The 22,935-nt window shown below is 37.4% G+C and overlaps 1 protein-coding gene across 4 annotated transcripts in view; it reads left to right on the top strand.

The window, feature by feature from the left end:
- Positions 1-22,935, top strand: part of ZFYVE28 (zinc finger FYVE-type containing 28) — a 151,050-nt gene that overhangs the window by 77,991 nt on the left and 50,124 nt on the right. For all 4 annotated transcript variants that reach the window (XM_032109053.1, XM_032109051.1, XM_032109050.1 and 1 more), the window contains exons 3-7: positions 9,644-9,781; positions 12,280-12,482; positions 14,216-14,305; positions 16,689-16,778; positions 19,571-19,672. In XM_032109053.1, coding sequence (XP_031964944.1) covers positions 9,644-9,781; positions 12,280-12,482; positions 14,216-14,305; positions 16,689-16,778; positions 19,571-19,672 — 623 coding nt within the window. The remainder of the gene's footprint in view (positions 1-9,643; positions 9,782-12,279; positions 12,483-14,215; positions 14,306-16,688; positions 16,779-19,570; positions 19,673-22,935) is intronic.

Here is a 22,935-nt window from a genome sequence, read left to right as displayed (position 1 = left end):
TTGTTCTGATACTTTGAGGTCTTTTTTGGTATATTTTTTGTTTGCTTTTTTTCTGTTTAGGTCTGATGCAGACATAAATAATCAGAGATGAATTCTAGCAGGCTTTCAGAGTCATGTTTACTTTTGACTTACGTGGTAACTGGTATGAAAAATTATTTTTCATTTTCATATGTTTTCACAAACCTCTGGCCTCAGTGCCAGCCTTATTTATTACTTGTACAATTGTCCTCCATAGGGAGTTGGCAAATTTGACTGTAAAATATTTTAACCCTGTAGCTGGAATGTGACAAGTTTTCTCAGTAGATCTAATTAATATAGTTGTGGTTGTCTGGCTTATTCTGCAATGCAAATATCATATTTTATAGTTGAGAAAAGAAAATTATGGGTAGATTCCTCAACTAGGGAAGCAGCATTATCTTGATGTAAATTTTTAGGAGAACTTTAAATCACTCATTTAAAATACACAGACAATAGAAACTGTTAGAAGCTTGAACACTACTAGACTAAGTCTCCAAAGATTTGGGCTCCACAGTTTTGAGTTGAACTACTGTTGGATATAACTCTTTATTTGTGGTATAATTTCACATTGGCCTTTCTTTGTCTTTTGTCTACCAGCTGCACAAATTCAGCATATCTCAATTAATTCTGTACTCAGTGAAATTAGATTTTTCATTGGTTTTTAATGCTAAGTATGTTCTTTCTCTCCTAGCAGGTAAAGGCTTTTAAATTTGCCAGTGCTGTGGGTTACCAGTGAGCTTTCTAATTATATTAGTGGAAAGGCATAGAGTGATTTCAGAAGGAAATGTTTCTGTAAATTTGAGTGGTTTTGGTCAGAGTTCTGTGATAGTTTTAGCAGCTGCGCATGTGGGTTTCCAGTCTTTGATTCAAGCAAGCCCTTTGGCTCTTGGTAGAAATGTTATAAACATTTTAGTTGCAATAACTATCTTAACTTTATTGCTTGGATATGTAGTTGAGAATGGGCAAACAAGATAAATGAACTTTGATTTTTATATAAAAAATAACCCTGTTCAAATGTGTAGTTGTGTGTTATCACACATAGTTCCTTAGGCATTATTCCACGGTCCATTGGCAGCGTCAGTTTAAAAGTTTTCCATTCCAAATTTACACTATTCTTGTTCCTATTCCCACACTTAAGCATGGCACCCCTCAAAGCACAGCTTTGAGAGAGCTTTGAGGTTTTAGATCCTTATCCAAGGCCAGTTTAAGTAAGCTGTGGTCAGCTTTACACTTAGAAGCCCTTGTTCAGCTGTTCGGATGCACAGATGTATTTGCAGTCATGCTGTGAAGTTCAGCAGTGAAATGACGTGGGTTACTCTGAATCAGTGCACTGAAAGCCTCTACGAGTGCCCCCAGTACAAGAGCACCGAGAGTGCTGGTGAGAGCCTGTGACAGCCCCAAGGTGGGGACAGGGGCTGCAGCTGCAGGGTAGGTGAGATAAAGGGCTGAGTTCTTGAGCTGGCCTTGCTGCCAGAGGCCAGCACTGCAAAATGGCCTGACGTCAGTCTGTGATGAAAAGTGGCTTTCTGTTTCAGTCCTAAAAAAAAAAAACCAACTACTTATCTGAAGGTGTCTCCTCATGTCTGATAAGTTGGAGTGGTCTGAGAATAAGGAATCTCTAGGGCGAAAAAAGATGCCCTTTCGTTCTGTGCTTTATCTGAATTGTATCCCTGTGGAAGAGAAGCAATTTTTACAAACAAAGTCAGCATCAACAAGCATCCCTTGATAAAAAAGTTATGTGTGAAGAGCTGTTAAAGAACTCAAAGGACAGTGCTGATTGGCAGTGAGTTATCTAAGAAATACTAATTGTATAATTAACATTCTTGACAGGAGCAAGCTGGGAGTATGTACCCTAATCACAGTGAACAATGAGGCAGTTCACAGGTGCGATGTTTTCATGTTTGATTGTATTTGTCCATTGAAGAACATTTTCTTGTAGAATTAGGCAAAAATAGATCTCATTAAAGGAGACAAATTAGCCAAAACTGAAAGAAACTCCCTGCTGGGTTCTGAACCCTAATGATTGGTTAGAAGTAGGCAAGAATCTATTCCTGATGTTATTTTGTTAATTGATATAGAGGTTAAACAGTGTGGATTGAACTAGGAGTATTTTAGCTAAAGTAATGGCCAAGTCTCTCTTGCCTGCTTAATTTGCAACCCTGGAGACATTATATTAGTTATGTTAGTAGAGGTCAGTGAAGGAGACATCAAGGTAATTATTGAGATCAAGGGAAAAAGTTCACCAAAAGAAACCTTCATGTTCACAAAGTTTAGAAACTGTAGCAGACAAGGATGCCTTTTAACAACAGAATGAAGGAGTAAGAACCAAAAGCAGACTCTGTCCAACCTCATTGATCTGTGGTGAGGAGGGAATCGTGGTTGTTTTCTGAATTGCATCTGTGTTTGAGGCTTTTTCTAAATTGGAACCGAGCTTGTGAACTCTAGAAAAATTCTCATAAGGTCTGTATTTAAGAGACTTGATGCAGAGGTAGGAATGTCAGAAATTTGTGCCAGGATTAGGCAGTTGTCTGACATGAGAGTGAGCTAAGCCTTATTCAAAGAAAATTATTTTCTTTCATACAGTGTCTTCCAATTTAACTTAGGTGGGGACAGTGTCAGTCTAGATAAAAAAAAAAAAAAACCTGAGAAAAGCCATTTTAAAGTGATGATGTCAAGATTAAGCTTAAATCTGAGACAATGCACATACCTACTTTACTTTTTTCCTATCATAATAGAGCTTGTAAATTTGGGTGGTTTTCCTTTAGAGTTTCATCTCCAGTTCAGTTGTTTTATAACTGATGGCAACATTTGTCATTTCATTACTCCTAGTCATGATGACTTGTGTGAGTTGCACTGCTTGTAACAGATGTCTTCTCTATGCTGCCTGACATCTTCAAACAGTTGGTGTCAGGTACCTGTTTGCTATTTGGGTTTGCAATTGAGTGAAAGCTCTTAACGTTTATTTTGTATGCAGGCAGACTTGTCAACCCTTTCATATATGTTTTCACTGTACTTCACTGCAAATGAACTTGAGTATAATTGTTCTAAATACACTAAATAACCTATAAGTATCAGAAGAGTTGATTTTTTTGTCTCTTGGGCTTGGTTCACAGATCTTAAATTTGCCTTTTTTTCCCCAGTAATGTCAAGTGATCAGTGGAATGTTACAGATGTGTAAAAAATATGTGCAGAGTTAAACATTTGTAATCAGTAAATAAAATAATTGTGTCTTTTAAAATATATTTTTAACAGCTTTTCTTCATCATTTTTGGGGAACTTTTGGTCACTATAGAATTAGCAAATGGCTATAAAATATAAAATGCTTGACTTTAAGTTGGGCCATCAGTACAACTCTATCAACTAACAGTAATTTTATTTCCTTTTTACATTTAATATTTGATCTATTGATGTAGGGAGTAATTAATGTTTACGATATTTTTTTCTTTGAAAAAAGGATCCTAATAATGTTTAATACTGTGGTCTTAAATTGTAGTTTCCCATGGTAATAAGTTTTTTCATGTGTTTCCACTTGCTCACACGGATCAAGTAGGTCTTTCTGAGAAACTGCCTGTTATCTAAGACTGTGGACAGAGTGGAATGAAAATGCTGTGCACTGCAGGTCAGGGAATTAATTTGCAGCAGAGAACCATAGGGAAGAAAGCTGGCTCCATGCCAACTCAGCAGCTAATGTGTTGGGGATGCAGGATGCTTTCACTGCAGCAGAAGAAGGCAAAGTGAAGATGGCAGTAATTCATGATGCCATCTCCTTCATTCTGCCCTCTGTGAATGGGGATTCCTCTTTTATTTATTGAGAGTTGTTGTTGCTAGGCTGGGGCAATACAGAGTTTAAATTGCCAGATATCCAAGATGCCTTTTCATGGTGAATTTTAGTATTACTCTGCAGTGGGCGAGGTTAAACTAGGAGCTGCTCCCCAAAGTTCATACATTGAAAAATCCCATTACTTTTAGAAAGTTGAGCATCAAGAGTTGCACCCTCAGTCAGTTTGCAGATGACACCAGGTTGGGTGGGAGTGTTGATCTGAGTGGAAGGCTCCACAGAGGGATCTGGACAGGCTGGATCAATGGGCCAAGGCCAGTGGTCTGAGGTTCAACAAGGCCAAGTGCCAGGTCCTGCCCCTGGGTCACAACAACCCCTGCAGTGCTACAGGCTGGGGCAGAGTGGCTGGAAAGGGCACGGTGGAAAAGGACCTGGGGGTGCTGGTTGAGAGTGGCTGAACATGAACCAGGTGTGCCCAACAAGGCCAAGGGCAACTGGCCTGGATCAGCAATAGTGTGTCCAAGCACGAGTTTTCTGAGTGGCTGAGGGAGCTGGGCATGATTAGCCTGGAGAAAAGGTCTCAGGGGAGACCTTAATCACCTCTCATAGGAGGTTGTAACCAGGTGGGGGTCAGCCTCTTCTCCCAAGTAACAATTAATAAGACAAGAGGAAATGGCCCAAGTTGTGACGGGGGAGGTTTAGATTGGATATTAGGAAAAACTTCCTTAACAGAAGGGGTTGTCACGCATTGGAACAGGCTGCCCAGGACAGTGGCTGAGTCACCTTCCCTGGAGGTAATTAAAAGATGTGTAGATGTGCCACTTGGGCAAGTGGTTTAGCAGTGGACTTGGCAATGCTGGGTTAAGGGTTGGACTTGATGATCTGAAAGGTCTCCAACCCAAACAATTCCGTGGTGCTATGTTGCCAGTGGGAAATACTCAATTAGCTGATGAGGCAAAGAGAGTCTGAAAGCACAGCCTTTGCAGTCTGTGCAAGATGGACTGGACAGAAAGCCATGGAACTCTCTGCTGTCTAGAGGGACTTTGAATCTCTGATGTGAAATAGTTGTCTGGGTTCAGAAGCCAGGACTTCTGTGTGTACTTTGAAAACCTGTTTGTTACATCAGAGAGTACACCACCCTATTACTTCTGTTTCTTCTGTTGAAGTAGCCGATAAAACCCTAAACACTAGATAATTGCTTTAATTGCAATAAAATCTTCCTTTATTTTTGGCGTTAATTTGTGGTTATCAGTGACTTCTGATTGTCATAATGTGACATGAAGGAGTTCTGGAACTTAACATCAAGCTAGAAAAGATAACAAAAAATGTCATGGACTTACTTAAATAAAGAGGCTAAAATATCATCTATTAAGCTCATGGTGATATCATCACAGACCATATTGCCTTGACTTTTTTTTGAGATTTACTGGTAATTCAAAACATGGCTATTAAAGAGGTACTGAACAGCACAGGAAGTTACCTTCCTTTGAAGAAGTCTTGCAAAAGACCTCAGAAAGGTCATATTAAATTTAATGTTATGGAAGAGCAGTGTAAATTTTATCAAGGACATGTATAAAAGGGTGGATAAGTCTGCCTTTTGTTGATCTAAACGTATGTTTCATAGTATAAGAAAGATTAATTTCTTTGCATTTTTTGGGTACCTATTCTGGAAGCTAATGCAGCAGTTGATGTTAGCTTTATGCTCTGATTATTTAATATATGGCCAATTACTGCCGGGCCAAAAATAAACCAACTTTTTGTCCTCTACTGTGGCTACCTACATGCATTGTCTCACTACCACTCATTATCTTTCCTATCGAAATGAAATAAAAGTGCTCTCTGTTATGCGAAACTCTGAGCTGTGTTTTCCAGGCAATGAGGAGGTTGGAGTAAATCCCAAAGCAGAATCTCTGCAGTGGCTTCCTGTGCTGCTGTAAAGCCTCAACTGAGCATCTGAAACAAAACTGTGCACATCCCAGTATGCAGATAAACCAAAAGAGAACAGATAAAGCCACCAAAGGAGGCATTAAAATCTGGAGGCTTTTATGTAGGAAGATAGATCAAGTGAAAGATTTACTACTTCAATTCCAACTAATTGATTTCTGTTGCTTAAATTAGAGAAAAATTTCAGTGCTGCCATGTATCCAAACCCATTTGTTATTAGCTTACAAAGCAGAATACTGTAATTAAATAAATTGAATGTTTCTTGAAGCTTTTCTAAAGGAAAGACTAATTTGCTTACAATGCATTGGATAGTCTGTCTAAATTGGCTGGCATCCTTCCAGCTTTAAAGCAGCTGAGATTTGAAATTATTATGGGAGCAAATATTCCAATTTCTTATGTAAGTTACTCTGCTCTGAGTGCCATAAGAAGAATGGAGGAGGGAATGGGAGCGGTGGAGAATTGTTGGTTTGTTTTGGTTTTTTTTCCTTCTGTAGGAGAATAAAATAAGCCCTGTAGAACAGCAGAGAATTTGGGAAATTGCACATCTTGAAACTGCAAAAGTAATTTACCTTGTAGAAATCTTTCAGTATTTGTACATTGTCTAGCAAAGTTCCATCAGCTGTTCTTTCCTTAATCTTCCTGCATCCCTGCTAGACTACGCAGGAAAAGATGGCCATCTTTTTAATTGGCTTTTTCACTTAGCTCTCTGACAGAATGACCAGCTGCCCCTGTGAAGCCAGGTAACTCTATACAAACAACTGCTACTGGAGATGGAGCTATTGTGATTTATCTCCATTGGAAAGTGTATATTAAAATTTTAATGACCTGTGGTTTAACTCAGTAGTACTGCACATATTAAAAAAAGAAATCTGACTCAAAGTTTGGCATACATGGAAGTGTGTTGGTAGATCTTGGGTGCTCTGGATCAGAAGCATCTAGAGATTATAGGAATGTTGAAGAAATGAGGAAGAATTAAACATCATTTAGGTGGTAAACAAATAAACCAATTATATGCTTAAAAATTAGTATATGGTAAAAAGTTGAATTATCTTCATTGCATCAACTTGCCTTTAGTTGCAGTATTTAAGTGCATTAAGGTATAAAATTTCATGATGCTTGTAATAATTATCTCCTGAGATGATTTAGACAGGATCTTAGTGCTTTTTAACAGGTATAATGAGTAGAAAAACAGAACAAAACCATTGAACACTTGCTTACCAGCTATGAGTCCTCTTGCTTTACTCAATTTGCTTAAAATGTTCTTTGATACATCAGGAATTCAGAGTATGTATATAGGTGATTTTGTAAGGGGAATTCAATCTGTCTTGTAGCTGCTGTCAAATAAGATTGCATTTAAAAAATAATCCATTAAAGTAAAATAAAATTTAGGGGAGGAAAGGGTTTTGATATGGCTTTTCGTCTTATTCTGTGTAGCTTTTTAGGAAAAAAAAGCAGGGGAAAAATTGCATTTCCTCATATTAAAGTTCGGTGGCAAGTAAAATAAATTGGAACATCATGTCCTGAAATATAATGTAATTGGATTACTTAAAGTCTGATATAACCAGATTTGAATAGTGTTCCTCTCAGAGTTCCCTGCCTTAATATTTCTTTGTATTTCCTGAAACTTTTGTAAAATTTTAACTGGTAAGATTGCTTTTTATCACTGTATCTCTCCAATGCAAAAAGGCCTTTGCAAACTTTGATTAATTCTCTGAAAACAGGAATCTGGCTTTTTCATCCTAATGATAAAGACCAACCTGTATTGCTCTGGTGATAAAGCGAGAGCTACTGGCAAAGCACCTGGTCTCAAAATAGATTAGTAATAACAGATTTGAAATACCTCATGAGTGACTCATGCCCTTCTGCTATTTAAATGTTTTTATCCTCAGTTTCAGTCTTTGCTCTGTAACTCTGGGTAGAAGCTAGGTAGTTTAGGAGTTGTTTTTCTTATGAGACCTACTTTCAAAATACTTTGGTTCCCCAGCTAGATTTAGCTAAATAATGGTGAGAGAAGTATACTCAATACCACGAATTAAGAAATGGAAGGAGAATAGGAAACTTGCTATTAGTCTGTTTTTTCTGATCCTGAGCTGTCTTTCTAATTTGGATTTGCTTAGCTAACTCCATGCTGTTGTGGAGAGAGGAGGTGGTGAAAATGTTCTTCAGCCAGTGGTTCAGGATGGTGCTGCTGAAGCAGGGTGTGGGCATCTTTGCTCTGTTCTCTCTTCTTCCAGGATTTGAACTTCAGTTCTCCTTGCAATTACACTAGGGAATATTTAAGCTTGGTTTTTCCCTCAGTTTCTCCAGTGAGCATCTCTTTTGATTCTGAGGGATCCTAGTGCCACGTTGATCCTGGCAGAACAATAGGCCCAGCAGAGTGAGGGGTGCATCTCTAAAAGAAGATATTTTATGTGTCAGTGATTCTAGTTTTCTTTTCTTGTCTCTTCTCATACCTGCTGGCCCTGGTCTGTGTTGTGATGCCCTGGAGGGACTACAGGGCATTTGATTTTCAGACTTATTTCCAGAGAAGGTGGTTGAATGTTACACTTACTCGTGTGTTTTAACTGTATGAGGTGGTTTTGTTTTTGTTTTCAACAGCTTTATTGAAATGAAACATACTATCTCATGACAGCCTTGCAAAAAATACTTTATTGTTAAAGTGTTTTAATTGTTAACACATCAAGTACCTTATACCAGTGTGTAATAAATATTGCTGATGGTTAATTTATTCATTTAGTATGGATGAAGACAACTGTAATTACAGCATTAATGTTAAGACTATTTTGTGGCAACAGCAGGTGCAGCAGTCTGTGCAGAAATTGCAGAAAATGTGGATCATTCTTTGTAGCTAAAGTAGGTTTTGTCTTCTCTGATGGGGAACATATTAAAGGGGCAGGGTTCTTCAAAATTCCTGTCTTCTTGTCTTCTATTGTTTTTTCAATGTAGGTGAAAATAAAACAATAAAGTGTAGATTTAAAGCAATTCTGTCTGTTAAAGAATTTTGTACAGACAGATTTGGTTGTATTTGTTTGAGAAATATATTAAATAGAATGTGAATTCTGTGAATACTTGAAGAAGCATGAGACAGGCAAAACATCTTTAATGAAAGCACTCAGCTTTTTTCATGCTCTCAATCTACCTTTATTATGTTAATCAAATTCCATGCAGTTTCCAGCAGGCGTACGTGAAAATTATCTTTTCAAATAAATGAATACAGATTATTTACTGCATTTCAAGAAACTGGTTATAGGTCTTTGATCATTGTCCTGATGCAGATGTAGATCAGAGCAGTTATTAAGGCTCTAACTTGTGTGGTGTCCCCTTATCCTCCTGGGTGTCTGGGGGATGAGGTGGTAGGTGAGTATGCCAGCCCTTGCCCACTTGGGATTCAGGTGTGTAAGCAACCTGCTTTAGATTCCCAGGATGAATTTAAATCTATTCAACCACAATGGTCCCAATATAACTCAATTTCTAACAACATCAAGGTGCCCTGTCAGGTGCTCTTTTTGGGAATAATGGAGTGCATATTGTTGGGGCTGGTGAGAGGAAATGGAAGAAGTATAGTTCACTTGTACTTCTAGTTTATTTACTAATACATACAGATAGCTGAAGGTAACGAGCTCTTTATATCATGCCTCCTCATCAGAAGCTCCATTGAAGTAGTCAAAATTAAGTGCAATTAATCTGAGAAATGGTTGCTGGGAGTACTAGAGAGAGTGAAGTTTGGTGCTCTTGTTTCTGTGCAGTATTCTCCTCTGTTTTCTCTGTGTGTATAAAGATTGAGGGTTAAACACTGCATTTTCTATCTTAATTGGTTGGTGCCTCACTAATAAACTCTAATAAAAATCTAGAAAAATATTTTCTGTGCCAACAATATATATGCTATCCTGTGTTTTGCTTCAGGATAATGTTTTGAACATCATAAATCAGATCATGGATGAATGCATTCCACATGAACGGGCCAACCGAGACTTTTGTGTTAAGTTTCCAGAGGAAATACGCCATGACAACCTTGCAGGACAGCTTTGGTTTGGAGCAGAGGTAGGTCTGTCATACTTCTGTTGTTTGGGCTTAATAGACACTTTTTTTGCTGTATAAAGCCCCAAGTACATTTTCGGACTTTTCTGGAAGTGGTACAAAAAATTAGAGAGCATAGCAAACATCTGCAAGAACTTGCGCTGGGTGCTCAGAGAAATGGGGTTCTTTAACTGTGGTTTTCATTGGGCTAACAGCATACACTGGTATTTTCATAATTGTGTGCTGTCAGTAATCCATAGTGAAAAAACTATTGTTTTGTGGGTTAGGATCTGAGTGATATTATTGTTTTTTATGCTGATTGGCCATCTTGTGTTTTGAAGATCTTAGAAACAAATAGAAGTGTATTAGGGAGTTTTATCAGGACAGAAGTTCATCTCCAACAAATAGAAGTGCATGCTGTCACTTTATTTTAATGACTGTTATGCTATAACTCCTCCTAAATATATAACTTGGAGCTGTCATTTGTTGCACATAACTTGCTTGTTTCGTTTCTATGCTAAAAATATAATAATTCCTGTGCAGAACACTGAAGTCCACTTTTCTTCTCTTACCTGGTTTCTCTCAAAGACTTGCTTCTAGAGCAACCTGTAGGAATAAGGAATTTTTGTAGTGAATAAGCTTTCAGTATTTTAACCAAAAGAAGCTTGAAGTGTCAGAAAAATAGGGTGTGATATGCAAGATATTTATTAGTACTGATGTCTTTGGCTAAAAAAAGATAAATCACTGTGGTATCTTTAATGATAAACTCTTCAGTTTACTGGCCTGAAGGTGACTTAAGGCACCGTGAATTTGTTGAGACTTGAGGGGGGATTAGTCTGACATCCCACCACACAACAGCACATTGTGGTCTTGTTTGCAGCGTTGTCTCTCCTGTATTTGAAGCAATCCTTGGGCTCCTGTTAATATACTTTTTTTTTTCCTCTACCAGCTTTTCCTTTCCTTTTCGGGTGCATGTTCTCCATGAAGAGTTCCCATCATGTTCAGTCAATATGCCTCCATATGTTCCATTTCTGAAACTTGCTTTGACAGTTGTTAATTGTAGGCTCCTCTTAGTCAGAGAAGTCTCAGATAGAATTTACAAAATTAATTTGGTATATCAGTGCTTTGTAATCCTGTCCTCAGTCTTGTTTTATTCACTGCTGTGTTATATAAGCTAAACCTGTTTCCAAATCAAACTTCTACTGTGTAACCATCAGGCTGGAGAGACCTGTTGGTTTCAGAGAAAGTAACATATGCAGTGATGATGTAATGCAAACTCCTACTGCTGTAGACACTGTCTTCCTGGAAATTCATGTAGCAGGAAGGTTGTATGAGCTTTATGAGTACACACTTGTGTCCTTGTCAGTACAATCACTGAGTTATCAGACTGAGAAGTACCTACCAGCAGGAAACACTTACTTTATCCATACTTTCCCACAAATACTGCTTTTGCTGATAAGAAGTAAGAACATGATCTTCTCCAAGTGTCCTCAAAACACAAATTAATGCATCAGGCTGTTGAGAAAGGATCCTTCCTGGGATTGCAGGTTCCTCATACTGACTTGCAGATGTGGCTCCCATCCACAGGATGCCAGGGTGAGGGGAGTGACACAGCTGCAAATGGAGATTTAAAAATGGAGAGAAGCCCCTGATCTTTGAGAACAACCTTGTATATTTTCAGTTAATAGAATTATTTCCATTAATGCAACAGGTAATGATTTCTATCAGTGCTCATTGTAAAAAATAAAGCCAGCAGTTGTTTTTAATAGCAAGATTTATAAAAAGTTTTAATGATGTGTTACAGTAAAAATCTACCGTTCATGTCTTTGTCAGCTGGTCAGAGAGAGTCCATGTGTACTGCCTGGGGCAAAGAGTCTCTTAAATAGCTGCTTTCCAGACATTGAAAGGGAAGAATCACTTGGTGACCTGATTTTTATATATAATCATGGTTTCTGTGGGAAGCAGGATACTGGCCTTACTGGATCTCTGTGTGATAGCCAGTGTGCAGTTTCACTGTAAAAGAACAGTCTCACTGTAAAGGATATCACAGTTGCAGATTTTCTGTTTGTTTTATAAGGAATGGATTTATTTTACAAAATCAAGCAGTCTAGCCCAAATCAAAACAGTCTGTGGACTGTAGTTTTGCTAGATTCCCATCTCTCTTATGCAAGCAATCCATGTGTACCTAGAGGATCTATCCTACTAATGCTTATTGCCTAACTGGTGGGAGAATAGCTTTAGTTCTTCTGTCAGCCCTGTGGTTCTTGTACTTCAACCTTCCCTTGTTCTCATGTCTCCCTCACTGAGCTGCTCCCTAACCTTTTCTGTGAAAGCTTTTGACTTGTGACATACCAGTGTTAAATCTTTCACTTGTTTAATAATTTGCAGCCATCTGGGGCTAATGTACTGCCCTTGTTCAAAAGCACATCTTGTTAAATAGCAAATCTTGTGCTTTGTTTTTAAGTATAAAAGTATTTTTACTTTGGAAAAGCTAATATTTTATCTCTTCATATCTTTCATAGTGTTTGGCTGCTGGTTCAATTATTATGAATCGTGAAATTGAGAGTATGGCTATGAGGCCCTTGGCCAAGGATCTGACCCGAAGCCTGGAAGAAGTCAGAAATATCATTCGTGACCAGGCCTTAAGGGATTTGAACCTCTACACAGAAAAAATGAAAGATTCCCTCAAGCATTTTGATGTCCTTTTTGCAGAGTTTGAATTAAGGTAAAAGAGCTGAAGTAAATGTCTTGTGAGCAGCGTCTTGGCCACTGCAGCTGTTGTGTAGCTTGTTGGTTTTTGGAAATTGGCTCTTTTGCTCTGTGTTCTTTGAGTGGAAAAAGTATGTAAATTTTTTATCATGGTATTTGAATTCTTAGTAATTTGTTGTATTGTTAGATTTTTCCTTCCAATGTAGCAATAATGAAACGACAACTAAATAGCTTTTTAGCAATCAACATTTGCTCTCTCCAACTAAACTATAATCTTCCATTTGCCTACTGGCATATGGCATTTGAGGGAGAATTTCCAAGACACAAAAGGAAACCATAAATCTCTTCTCTTAATGTTTTCTTTGTCAGAGAAAAGGCAACAAATATGAGATGTTTAAAAAGAAAAGAGTGATAACAAATATTCTAGAGACTGAGGTTTTGTTCTCTTGTGCTTAGTGATACAAGCAAGATGCATGCAGTGAATTTAAGAAGGCAGATTGAATTCTGATGGAGGAAGTGCTTTTACAAAAGCCATAATTAACTACAGGAATTCACTGATTTGAAAATTTGATTGAAAAATGACTTTGAGGTTTATAGCTTAAGCAAAAATAACTGCTTTTTGGGGGTGATGCTTTTTTGCCTCAGGGTCACATTGACCAATCTTACATTGTGCTTCAGAGTGTAACCAGCTACCTGCCTGTGTGTTAGATGTTTGTGGTGCTGGCCACAGACAAGATAATGGGCAAGATTATCTGTGGATCTAATATGATACAGTCATTGCTGCCCTTAGCAGAACATGTTTCTTACAATTGGCTAGTCTCTTACTATTTCTTGGGAATAATTTATAGACTGTCATGTCTCACATTACTGCTTGCTCTTCCTCAATACTGTTACTCTCTTGTATTCTTTTACTCAGGTAAGCATTTTTTTTTCTGATTAGAAAAAGCATCATTATTCTGTTACATTGAAAACACTTTAATTGAAAACATTGTCTAAAAACATGTTTTTAAGTGTGGGTTTGAGTGCAGACACCAATGACAATCAGTAACTGGTTCTTGGCAGTGTCTATGCAGTTTTTGGCCTGTCAATACCAGCTCTCTACTTACAACATTTTTCTTTACCATTGTTTTGCAAACAACTTCTTCCCTTTCTGTGTTACTTGTATTCTACAAATGACCAATTAAGTGATGCAGAGACAGAAAACCACTGAACTTTTACCAGTGTTTCTTACCTTGTTGAATTACTGCATTTGCAAGTAATTCCACATAGAAATGAGGCCAAATTGTAACTGTCGTAAGTTGTCTCATTGGGGTAACTGATTTTCACTAATCTAATTTCAGGTAAAACCTTTATAGATAAAATGTTTGGTTTAAGTCAGAGGTTTTTTTTTTTTAAGGAAGTGCAGAGCAAACTATTCTGTCTTCAAGATGGGGCAGTAAAGATCCTTCTAGGGCCCTGTGCCACACAGTATAGAGTTCTGATAGCTAAATGTGTATAATTATATTTCTAAATTACTACTAAGTTCCACTGCCTTAGTTCCACTGCAATAAGTAATTTGGCTGCTTTTCTTACAGATTCTTATACAGTACAGTTTTCATAGCGAGTGCTGTTGAAATAAATACAAATTGGTACGGGAAATCTGAGATTGGTACAGGTTTCTGAGATTATTTGCCCTAGGTTTGGTTTTATTTATAATCTTACTTGTTAAAGCATGTGAAACAGTAGTACGTTATTTTATAATTTTTGTAGTTATGTGTCGGCCATGGTACCTGTGAAGTCTCCAAAAGAATACTATGTACAGCAAGAGGTGATCGTACTGTTCTGTGAAACTGTGGAGAGGTAAGTTAAGGACTAGATCTTAATTTCTGTGTCTAATTTCTGTGTGGATTGTTATAGAAGTACATTAACTATAATCTTGAAGAATTGTCATGAAACACCAGGTATTTTTTCTTTTCTAGTAAGTATCCAAGTACAAAGTTTAAAGGTATTAAGCACGCTTACCAAGCACAAGCCTGTGCTTTTTTGTTTTCTACATTAAGAAAATACAAAACAAGAGAGTTCATAATCCAACAATAACAGTATTGTTGGTATGCCTGGTTCCAGATGTGTACATGAAGACTAAGCATTAAAATAAGCTAAATCTGTTCAAGGCATCTTAATGGTATTTCATGCAAGAATACATGGGGAGATGATTCAAATCATCTGTGAACCTCCAGTGATTATCATAAAGAACTCGTAAAAGCTCTTTAAAATCTCAAAGGACTGGTCCTTGGCTCTGTATTTATGAAGGGGCGATGATGAAAGAAATCAAATAATTCAGCAATTCTTAAGTTCTTCTAGAAGGATAAGGTGCAAAGAAAAGTGTGAATTTGTAATGTACTGTGTTGAACAACTTTTTTTTCTTCCCCCTTGTGACATTAACTAGCCTGCAGGTGGGCAGTAGAGGGCAACAGCATGTGAAATACTCAGCTTAAGTGGGGTTCTGAGCAGCAGAGCAGTGTTCTTAAAAGGAAATTAGTGAATCATATTCTGTGTAGAATTATTGGACACCAGTTGACTGTAAAAGGCCCTTAAAATAACTGTTGGCTTTACTGTCATGTTTAGGAAAGCTTGTGAGGTAGGACTCTGGGTCTGGTGGGGTTGATCCTTTCATTTAGAAATGAAGGAGCATGGAGAACACTGCTACAATCTGTACATGACACCAGGATCAGAGATGTTTCAGGCATTTTGGAAGACAGGATTACAACTCAAAAAAGGTCACAAGTAGGAGGAATTAACCTGCCATCAGTCAGAGAGCTACTACACATACACGTGTTCACCTATGGCATACACATGTCCAGCAGAGGCCACAAAGATGATGAGGGGTCTGGAGCATCTCTCTTAAGAGGAGAGGCTGTGGGATCTGGGCCTGTGTAGATGAGAGAAGACTGAGGAGATCTGATCAATGCACAATAATATCTCAAAGGTGGGTGTCAAGGGGAAGGTGCCAGACTCTATTCCGTGGTGCCCAGGGACAGGACAAGGAGGAATGGGCATAAATTACAACACAAGAAGTTCACATCAACATGAGGGAGAATTTCTTTACTTTCTTTACTTTGAGTATTGTAACAGTTGCCCACAGAGGTTGTGGAGTCTCCCTCTCTGGAGACATTCCAAACCCACCTGGACACATTCCTGTGTCACCTGCTCTGGATGACCCTGTCTTGGCAGGGGGGTTGGACTGGGTGATCTCCAGAGGTCCCTTCCAACCCTGACAATTCTGTAATTCTGTATTTGCCCAGTAAGAGGGAAAAGATGGTTTCTTACTTGTAGCATTGGGTAATCTGTGGGAGCTGTAGGAAGGAAACAGGGAGTGAGGGTGGGCCACACACCAGTGTGTCCATCCACTATTGGCACCAACCAGGGCTTGCTTTGTGGTCGTGTCCCATCCACCACCAGCAGTAATGGCTGGAAAGTGCTGACAAGGAATAAGAAAAAGTTGTTTTCATTCTTTTAGGGACCAAAAGCAGGACTAATGTGCAGTTTTAAGTGCCATCTTAAGCACTGATATGAACAAGTCAGAAGAAATTTGAAATTGAAACATATGGTGAAATCTGGAAATTGTGAAGAAACCTGGAAAATACAGCCAAGTAAAAATCCAAACAAAATGGGGTTTAGTTTAAAAGGGGTTTAAGACATTTGAGAAGGTATTTGAGGACAATGAAGTCTCCCCCAAATATTAAATCCTTAGACTTCAGTAAGAGTTACTGTGTAGAACTGGGCTGTTCTTGGGTGGTTTTTTTGTTAGTTAAGGGGGAGAATGACCTTGATAATTAGAGCAATTTGTATTTGAAAATGAAACCAAATACTTTTCCCTATTACTTTAAAAATGTTTCTTTTATTTGAAAAATTGTCAGCACTAGTGGTTTTCAGTATCAAGGTGAAGCTTGACATGAAAAAGTAAATCAAGAAAATTTCATAAAATGGAATTGGGTTTTGAGTGACTAAAAGCTTTAAGTGTATAAAGGGATTTTTTCTTGGATTCATGTTTTTATTATACTATTTTTTCTTTAAAGCAAAGACTTAAGCAGTCAGATATATACACAGTGGTTTAGGTACGAAAACAGTGCATGAGTTAAATACTGTCGGTTTGGCTTATAACAATTTTTTCAGTTTTTTCCTTAACAAAATGTGTTCTTTGAGAGTTTGATGTCTTACCAAATAATTTCATTCTTTTGCTTAGAGCCTTAAGGCTTGGGTACCTCACTCAAGATATGATAGATGACTATGAACCAGCTTTAATGTTTACAATTCCAAGATTAGCCATTGTATGGTAAGTAATTTTTAACTACTGTCTACTCTGCCTCATTTAAAGGTTTATTGAAGATTTGAAAAGCTGTGTTTAGAATTTTGATGGACTGTCTTTCACACGAGTTTGCTTTAACGCTCTTTAAAAAGAATTAAAGAGGAGGATTGTTTTGTTCTAAATCATTACCAGTTTAATGTAGGATACCAACACAAAGAAAGATGGTAGGTCTCTAAATATAGAAGGCAGGAACAATTGATCAGGCATCCTCCAGCACATTTTAAAAACTAGGAACATCAGTCTTTGCAATGTCATACTGTTGGAAATATTTTTTGAAAGCACATATTTTGTGACACTCAAAAATAGTGTGACTTAAGGATCCAAGTCTTGAAAACGACAAATTTTCAATTAGATTCGTGTATTTTTCTCAATGACTCTAAGTTCAGAAGGAATTACCATGGCAAACTGCATTGTAACTGTTGAGTTAGGCTTAATTCTCTTGAAGGAAAGTATTAATAATGTGTAGCTTTTGTGTAGATTTGTGCCCTGTATTGACCACTCAAGGCAACTAAATTGCAACAGTGGTTTTGCTTCATGCAGTTTTTGCAATAGTGAACAAAGCAGATGCATTTTTCCTAATGAGTCTTCATGATTTAGTAAGGCGGCAGCAGCTTCTCTGGAGTAAAGCCAGCATATTTTTAATATTTTACCATTGTGAATGTTTTAAAGTTAGCTAATATAAGTAGTATAATTGAGGGAAATAAAAAACCTCAAATCCTGAGTGTAATACACTTCTCCTCAGGAAATCCCTGTGGTCTATTGTTCCTGTTAAATAGTATATTGTCTCTAACTGTCATTCTAAAAATAACAACAGTAATAATCTGATTATTGGAAGACAACAGGAATGTGAGAACTCAGTTTGAACCTGCTGGAAGACACAGCAAAGACGAACACATCATGACTAACTGGAAAACCAGGGGCTCTCTGGAAAATAGATCATGTCTGTCCCAAATTGCAAAGAAGGATAGAGAAGAAGAGAAAAAGTTTAACTGCTCCTAATTATCCAGTGATATGAAAAGAAATCACTGTCATGTGAAGTTCCACAGAATAACTACCCCATCCAGATACAGTGTTTTCTGGAAGAAACACAAGCCTTGTAGGAAATATTAAGACACACTTTTTAGCAATTTTTAACTCTTTTTAGTGCTACAGCTATATTCAGGCTTTGCTTCAGAGCTCTTTCAAATGTTATACAGAAGCCATTTCATAATCCTTTTATTTTTTTTTCCTGTGGTGCTCTAGCCCACTTACATTTTTTTAAAAATTTCTTCAGAGAATTAAATTCTATGGAAAGCAAACTGTGCCTGAAAGCCAAAGAAACAGTGACTTGGCATCAAGTAGAAGTTTGAGGAGAGTAGCCTTGAGCTTTCACCGAGCAAAGTAGTAACATTTGCTTATGCAGAACATAAGACATGAGTCAGCAATAACTGCTTCACTTTGTGGCAACTTGCTTGTTGAAGCTTGGAAAGCACAGAAAACAAAGATGAAATGATGTATCCTTGGCAACAAGAGAATTTGTCTTAAGCCACAAAAAAAAAAAAAAGTGACTTGCAAAGGAAGCAACTTTTTCTCTCTCTCATCTCCTCTTCCTTGCTCCTGCCCTCAAATCCCTAATCCCCTGGTCTTTGTTTTTTTAATACTTCAGAGGAACTCATATAGCTTGTGACATCAGGAGAGGCTTTGGTGGTCACATGGTGCTTGCTAGGGAATAACTGGTGGCCAAAGTACTTTGATAGTCTTGTTAGTTAGCTGAGGATCCCTGTTACTCTGGATGATTTGGATTCTGGATAGCTCTCTGAAGCAAAATGTAGTTTTAGTTTAAGAAAAGGAACTTGCCTTTGAAATACCTTGGGTAACAGAGCACTGACACTATGGACAGGAAGGGGAAAATGGCCTTAGAAAAAGAAAACTGATGTCATCTCAAGTGTGAGAATGGGTTGCCTTTGGGAAACATACACTGTTTTTGCAGTGGGCAGAGGATTAAACAGTTGTAAGAGGAGTGGTGCCTGGTGGGAATCCACTCTCAGACACAGTATGGTATGGTACAGCAGATAGGAAGGTGAATTTGTTTAATCCCTGACACACAAACAGGTTTGGGCAGTGGTGATTTGGTCAGGAGGAGCTGTTGAGATATCTACAGTGAAGTACATGGAGGCTCTCAGGATTGTGAACTTACCTGTTTCCGGGGAAATTTGTACAACTGCTGAGTTGATTTAGAAGCGTGGTTTCTTCAACATGTGTTTTATGTGATTAAGAATATCTGTTTTCTTTTTTTACTATATGTCAATACCAGGTTATATTTATCCTAGAGGTAGAAAACTAGGAGCTCAGGAGTCCACTGCCTTACCTGGAAATTATTTAGACTGGAGAGAAAAAGACATCAGCAGTATCTCAAATCAGTGGAATTTCCCCAGTGGACTTGATAATAGGTTTCCTTTGGTTTCCTTTGTGGTTTTGTTTTGTTTTTTTTTTAATCAGTCAGCTGCAGCAGTGAAATAAATGTGTGTTCTTCCCTTTATGCTTCCATTGCTTTTTCTGCCGTGTTTAAGGGGGGAACAGAGTGGAGAGAATCTTTTTCCTGTTACTTTAAATGGCATCTAATTCTAACTGTGGGTGAATAAGACAAAAATAAGATAACGAGATGTAGTTAAATGTCATTCTAATGTTTATGTACAGTTGCTTTTGTGACTATTCAGTGGTTGCTCTGTGTAATAAAGTTTTCATTTCTGTGTGTGTTCATGCATGTGTTTGAATTACAGTGGCCTTGTTGTCTACTCCGAGGGACCATTAAACTTGGACCATAAACCAGAAGATATGTCTGAACTCTTCAGACCTTTTCACACTTTGCTAAGAAAAATAAGGCAAGTAATAAAAGATAGGTGTAACTGCTTTTCCTCTGAAGTGAAAATCAGAGGCCTGAAAACTCATAAATGCTTAGAAAAGTGTTTCTGTTTGCTATGTTAACCGTAAACTGCATTTTCCTCTCATCAGCCTGATACACCCGTGAAATAACTAAATGTAGTTTTTCATTTCATGGTAGTTTTCTGAACTTTTAATCTCTGTGATAGTTTCTTTTTCTTGACTATTATTTTACAGCATTTCACATTTTCCTTGTGGTTTGATGATGCCTGAAATACTAAAGTTAGTGTTTATTTTTGGGAGATTCTGTTTCTGATTAGCATCAATGTTTCTGTTTAACTAGGCTTATTACATTTTCTTGTTATGCTTTGATGCAATACTCAGATAATTCTTAACCTAATAGAAATGACTATCAGTTTTTCATATTGTAAATTTATTTTTTTACAGGATGAATCACTTCATACTTCTTTCCATAATGCTTCAGTCTTGGTTACCATTGGAGATGTGGGCTTTGGCTCAAGTGTAAAGAGCATTAAAATATTTTTTTCTTAGCTGAGGTCTTTAGAAGACCTGTGATCTGTTACTTTGGAGAAATTAAGCTGTATTTTTAAACAATCTTTATGTTCACTCCTCAGGTATTTTATCTGGGTGTTAAAAAATTTTCTTAATCCATAAGCCCCATTATTTTCTTGGAATTCAAATTTATATACCAACTGCAACTTTTATTCCTAGAAATCTCTAGACATAATTTGGCAGGTATTTTTTTTCCCCTGTGTCCAATTTTCAGCAGTTTATCGCCTTCCCTGGATGTCATGGTGACAGCTTGATGTAAGAATAGTTTTCACATAGCTTATCCAGATTGATCTCCTCTCATCCGTTAGAGGTGAGGCATCTCCTGAGGGAGAATGGAAGCTCTGTCAGGGGTGGTTTGGGGGGGAGCTATTTCTGAAGTGAGCCTTTATAAATATCTAGACCACATCCTCTTGTGTCCCTTGAAGACTTCCTAGTATTTTTGTCTAGAAGTCTTATTTTTACGTACATTAATGATATTCATATTGAAATCTGAGAATTAAAATTGGCAAATCAACATGTTTGGTTTGTTGGGGTTTTTTGAGTGATTATGGTTTTATAAAACACTGGGTTAAGAACAACAACATGAATTGAGAAACAAAACAATTTAGAAGGGAGGAAAAAGCTTTATTGGTACCGAAGCTTGAAAAGTGCGTGAAGTTACATTAAAATACTTTATTCCCAATACGTGGCTATTGCAGATGTTTTCACCAACATTCCACTTGCTGTCTAAAGCCAAAAGGATATTTAAAAGCTAATATGCTTCTCATCATCTGTATTTTCTGCTTTATCCTCATATGTTACAATGTGGAAAATGAAAATCAGTGAAGTCAGTGTATTGCACAGTCCATTTCGGTTACTGTGAACTTAGTTCTGGGGTTGAGAACAGATTTGTGAAATGCTTGTTTGCTCAATAACTACGGTTTTCAGTGCAAACTTTAGAAAATAAAAAGACTTCCAGATTCAGTTTTGGAAAAGTTCTGATATACTTTAAGACTTGTATTTATTCTGTGAAGGAAATGGAACATTAAAAAAATGTGATTTCAGTTGTCTAGGAGAAAAAGTTTGCAAAGCGTTCTTAGTGAGATAACATCTATCAGAGCAAAAATTCAAGCAAGAAGTAATATGAAATTCCATGTCTGGCAGTCTCTGAATTGAACTCAAATACTGGCAAGAACTGAGCTCAAAAAGATCCTTTAGTAATATTCTTGAATGAAAAATACATTGACTGAAAATAACAATGAGATACAAATAAGTGTGCTGTTCATGTAGGATAATTGAATTACTTTTAAAAGTACCTAAGCTGTGTAGGTTTTTTTTTTCTTATCAGAGGTTTTTTTGACTCATCAGGCTGCAATCCCTACTCTGTGAGAATGTTCATAGAAACCTCTGAAGAATATGGAATGAGATATTTGATCCTGGTATTTCTGCTCCCCAGCGAAGGAGGAGTGTTTTATCCTGGAGTCTTTTCTCTGCTCTCTATCACCAGTAGTTAAGGCATGAAAATAGATCCAGAAGTCTTCTGTTGAAAGAGCTGCATTTTGTATTGCAGTTGTGTGCCTGTTGTAAGAATATAGAACAACATCTTGGTGCAGAATGTGATCACATCCCAGTGAATTTCTCTGTAAAGTTCTGTAACTTTTTAGCCAACTAAATATTATAGCTCATGGAGTAACATCAAATACAGAGCTGATTGTTTTGTAGGGTTACAGGTAATTAATTTTTAAACTGTATTGTCCTAAAATATCCATAAGGCAAAGATAAGTACTGTATTTAATTATGTTGATCCACGTAATTTAATCAGAACTAGCAGAGAAGATAAATATCTATTAGGTATGAAAATTTTTGGTGTCCTGGTAGCTGAAAACTTTGAAAACAATAGATTGTTGAGACTCTGAGAAAAAGCAGTAAGGGTTCTTGCTTAGTTTTTGGAAAGGTTGAGCAGCAAATTATGGCTTTGAATGTTTTAATTAATATCTAAGCCAGGTGCTTGTGTTGACTTTTATTTTGTATGTAAAACATTAGCATTGATACTTTATACATCTACAAATGCATAATTATATAGTAGTGTTACCTCTGTGCCTTTGAAGCTAAGGCATTTGAACTGTTTCTGCCAAACTACTGCAGTCAGCTTAGGAAGTATACAAATCACATCATCTACTCTATGCATAGATATGTAACTTAGGTGCCTATGGCACTGAACCTTCTTGTGATAAAATACTACCTCTGCTGTATATGTTTCTGAGGCTGCTGTATAGAGATTTTCAAAAGTCAGCAAACTTGGAATTTTGCAGTACTCCTTAATTCTGCCGTATTTCCGAGCTCCTTGCTTTCCTGGTGCTTGTTTCTGGACCATTACAAGTGATGGCAGGGTCCCTGTGGTTTTTGGTGGTGCAGAATCAAGCAAATTGCACCTCAAGTGGTGCAGGGTGCTGAATCAGAGGATTGTACCCTTTTAAGTATGCTGAAACCTTTCTGTATCATTGTCTAGAAATGAAATGCAGTATACATGCTGTCTGTGTGTTAAAGAATTGGGTGGGGGCAGCATGAAATTTGTGTTCTTTTAGAGTGTGCACAGTGATTGGGGAAAAACTGGCTAGTTTTCCAAGGTGGCTGTGTTCAAAACTTGTAACTGATTCAAAACTCGGGCAGTAATGGAGTGCCAGTGCTGTTTGTTACATATCTCAGTGTTGGT

This window comes from Corvus moneduloides, chromosome 5 (assembly GCF_009650955.1).
Source record: "Corvus moneduloides isolate bCorMon1 chromosome 5, bCorMon1.pri, whole genome shotgun sequence".
Classification (NCBI taxonomy): Eukaryota; Metazoa; Chordata; class Aves; order Passeriformes; family Corvidae; genus Corvus; species Corvus moneduloides.
The sequence above is the reverse complement of the archived record's forward strand: the minus strand, read 5'-3'. Positions and strand labels throughout refer to the sequence as shown.